The sequence below is a fragment of the Odontesthes bonariensis genome, chromosome 21 (genome assembly GCF_027942865.1).
Source record: "Odontesthes bonariensis isolate fOdoBon6 chromosome 21, fOdoBon6.hap1, whole genome shotgun sequence".
Classification (NCBI taxonomy): domain Eukaryota; kingdom Metazoa; phylum Chordata; class Actinopteri; order Atheriniformes; family Atherinopsidae; genus Odontesthes; species Odontesthes bonariensis.
The window spans coordinates 26698424-26702549 of record NC_134526.1 but is presented as its reverse complement, the minus strand read 5'-3'; the positions used below and the strand labels follow the sequence as shown (position 1 = coordinate 26702549).

The 4126-nt window shown below is 36.3% G+C and overlaps 1 protein-coding gene across 1 annotated transcript; it reads right to left on the bottom strand.

Moving 5' to 3' along the window:
• Window positions 1-1510: 1510 nt before the first annotated feature.
• tac4 (tachykinin precursor 4) lies at window positions 1511-4126 on the bottom strand. The gene is made up of 5 exons (XM_075454342.1): window positions 3835-4126; window positions 2526-2622; window positions 2332-2370; window positions 2121-2177; window positions 1511-2016 (listed from the first exon to the last, which is right to left on the bottom strand). The coding sequence occupies exons 1-5, from the start codon at window positions 3958-3960 to the stop codon at window positions 1979-1981; spliced, it is 357 nt and encodes a 118-aa protein (XP_075310457.1). The 5' UTR covers window positions 3961-4126; the 3' UTR covers window positions 1511-1978.

The following is a 4126-nucleotide window of genomic DNA, read 5'->3' as shown; positions in this document are numbered from 1 at the left end:
TTATATGTAGGTTTTTTTGTGTGCCTGTGTGTGTTTGTGTGTAAGCTGTTTTCATTAGCAGAAGTGTTGAAGGTAAAGATTGTTCAAGATTGGTTAGTTGTTTTTTCAGTTTATGAGGAACATATAGACATATATATATATAAAACAAATATATATATATATATATAGCACATTTAAAAACGGCTAATAGATTTTAAAATAAATAGATTTAATTAAAAAGAAATATAATCAGTTTTTTTTTTTTACCTTGAAATTTAAGGGGACTTTACGAGCGATTTTTGTATCTAGACTATAAGACTGTATGCTGTGTAAATGTGATAATGTTAAACATGTAGGATTTTCTATGGTCAAGTTAACTTCAGTATTAAACACTAATCACATGGAAGCCTCACTCTTCCAGTTTTGCAAATACAGACAAGTTTTGCTAGTGGCAATATGTAACTGTGTGTTACATATTGCAACTGACCAAGTAATGTCATCGCTGATATCTCCTAGTTGGCTTTGAGACATTTATAGCATGACCGAGATTCTCTGTTACAAACGGTGGGTATGGAGTTCAGTGTTTACGAGTCACATGACTGCAAAATGAGGAGAAACCACTCAGGTACAAATTATGATGATTATGATACAGTGTTACTGGAATTTTACCCTGTGCTTAGACAGAAAATGATGGTCTCTCAATAGTATGCTACACACAATCATTTGACATAGAAAGTAAGGTTATATATATATATATATATATATATATATATATATATATATATATATATAAAAATACATAAAATACCACACTCTTAATTTGATTAACTAAAACTAAGCAAAAATGTAGAAGCAGGGTGTAAAAAAAAAGTACACCCCATGATTCAACAACTTATAGAACCACCTTTAGCAGCAATAATTTGAAATAACAGTTCTCTGTAAAAACGTCATCAGCCTCTTACATCATTGTGAAGGAATTTTGCTCCACTCTTCATTACGACGTTGCTTCAGTTCATTGTAGTTGGCAGCATTGGTTTATGCGCAGCTCCCTTAAGGTTCCACCAAAACATTTCAACCAGATTGATGTTTGGACTTTGGACCATTGCACCACCTTAATTCTTTTCTTTTTCAGACATTCTGTTGTAGATTTTCTGCTGTTTGGGATCATTGTCGTGTTGCATGACCCAGCTTCAGCCAATCTTTTGCTGTCGGAGAAGATGGCCTCGGAGTTGATGCTATGATAGACCAGTAAACTGCTAAAACTTCTGCTTTTATAGCGGTGCTCATACTTGCTGATGATCAATTAACCAAGTCCATTTCATTAGCAGTACCTTAGTTTTATTCCATGCTCTGCTTCTATATATTGGCTTAGTTTTGGTACAAGCAATATCATGGTGTAATGTGTTGTGTTGTTGTTATGTCCTAATATGTAAAGCCTTAGAATTGGCAAAGGGAGTATGATATTCAAAAACATACAGAGAACTATGTGACCAAAACAAGGTTTTATTCATTAATTACAACATCATGCCATCACCGTGCAATTACGAAATAAATTGAACATTTGTTTTTTTTTCTGAATAATTGAATGTCTTTTAAACCAACATTAAATAAATTAATTTTGCCATGCTGTGACAACTTTCCATTTCAACAACATTGTTCTTTAAAGTAACAACACAAAATAACAGAAATAACAGATGGATATTTAAAAGTTTTAGTTAAAAATAAATCATATTTACAGCATTTTAAATGTTAATACGTATTATCAATGACAATACATTAGAACTGACAGTACATTAGAATCTAGAGATGAACAGGTGATGAATTAAGTTGTTTTTTTTGGAGCTTGCATTTGTTTCAGTTTACTGCAGCGCAGGTATTTAGACCATCTATCTTGGTCAAAGTGTGTCACTATGTCCTGTCGATCAACAACATAGGACTGAATAGGACTGTGCCATTGAAATGGATCATTTATAATGGTAGTTAAAGTGTTTTTTCATCTTCAGTATGAGTCTGAATTCCATTCATCTTCTTCAATGTCTAGAAAACAGAGAAAAAAATAGAAAAATATTAGATGACATGAATTACACATTTCCATTTATTTCTAAAATGGCATAGGTAGTAACACACTGAGTTTGCATTACCTCCTAAACTTCTCCTGCCCATGAGTCCAACAAACATCTCCCCTTTGTTGTTATTTCCTGATAAAAGAAAAAAACCCACAAAGATGGAGAATGGGAGAATGACATATTTTTACAGGGGTTAAAAGAAATCTTGACTCTTTTTAACCTGCCATGTGAAAAGAAGATGAAAGGCTACACAACAATGACTTTCTTATGATGTGATTTTACTCACTTTTCCTACCCAGCCTTGTCGGTTTAGACGCACCTGAAACTAAGAAGGAAAAAAAAATTCAACCAAAAATAAAAAGGGAAACCAAATGTTTCAGTTAGAATATAAAACAGCCCATTATAGTGCAAAAAAAAAAAAAAAAAAAAATCAGCTCTGAACTAAAGTATAATTATGCTCTTGTTTATTTGTTTGTTTACCCAAGCTTCTTCCCATCAGGCCATGGAACTGCTGTGCTTTGGAACGCTTAATAAGATCCGCCAGCCGGATGGTTATTCCTCTCTCTAATGGGTAGCCCTACACACACACAAACGCACACAAAGACGACAGATATGACTGCTTTGGCAGCCTACAGGACAGAGTGCAGTAAGTTATTCCTTATGTAAATGTTCCCTGCTGTCTGATGGTTCTGTCCATGGTGCTGAAACTGTACATTGCTTCACAAGCAGGTTGGGATCTACTGAGTTGGTGCACAAAAAGTAGTAAGTAAATACTATAAATGCTACAATTCGCTTCCCAGGTACGTTAAAACCGCATAACCAACTTATGTGCTTCATTCACTGCAGTCCGTATTGCATTCGGCAGCTCAAGATTGCATTGTAGTTACAGTTTAAGTTATTAGACAAGACTTTTCTGTTTTAGAAAGTGATTAATTAGCGTCTGACTTCAGCCGTTTAATTTGGTTTTACTGACATCACTTTTCATTACATTATATTGAATTCATTTAGCAGACGCTTTTATTCATAGAGGATTACTATTGAAGAAACACTCAGCAATGCAGCAATACTACTCCCAAATCTCAAACACGTCAATTTAATGATGTTATCTGAAGGATGTAGCGACAGAAAGCAAAAGCAGTTGTTTTGCGTCGTTAGGTTGAGGTGCGTATTGGTTCGAAGCAGCCAGTGTTCAGCTGTTCACCAAACATTGTCTCTGCTGGCAAATGAAGGAGATTTACATAGTTCCGGACAACGCGCGAACTGATTTCGCTTGGGTTCTGCGTCACGGGCGCACGCGAGGGAGAACTTTTCAACATGTTCAGAGACAGGTGAGCGGAAAATCAAAGCCGGAAGTTTTCGTTTCATGTTATTTGTGGACTTTTCCTTCTGACGAGCAATGGAGCTCAAATAAGCTGCCGATAACTGAAGAAATTTAAACGACGATGGCTTTGTTGCCTTGGTTTTTTTTTTTGGTTTTTTTTTGAGGCTGCTAATTTGCACTTTGCACATATTGTATTACGTTACTTATGTTATTTTATGTTAGCTTTATTTTTATTTTATTTTATTTTACTTTAGTACTTCCCCCATTGTATTTTAACTGTTGCACAGCTATTTCCCTCGGGATAAATAAAGCTTTTTGACTCTTGAATCAGATTAAACAAAACAGTAGCCCCATAAAATGTGATTTTCTCCCAACTCAAGGGACACCTGTGGATGGTTGTCTCCCTCCTCCTCACACCACAAGCAGACACATCTGGCTGTTTCTCCTCCGCGGCGCTCAAACTTTTACCTGCCAGTTTTCCACAGTCCACATTTCTCCGCCTTCGTCTTCACCAGAAAGCGGAGTCCCCAGCGCGCCGAGAATCTGCACGAACACGACCGCCAACAGCACGGCCGCAAACTTCACAGCCTCCATAATCACCTAACGGGGCCAGAAATCACAGAAGCAGCAAACGATCATATAGTATCCGCCTGATTCAGCAGCTTGCAGAGACCAACTAAATTCTGCCTCGCAAAGAAACGTATTCAAAATCTTTCTTTTTCTGCACTTTGTGCTTTAATCCTGAGTGAGAAGGTCTCAG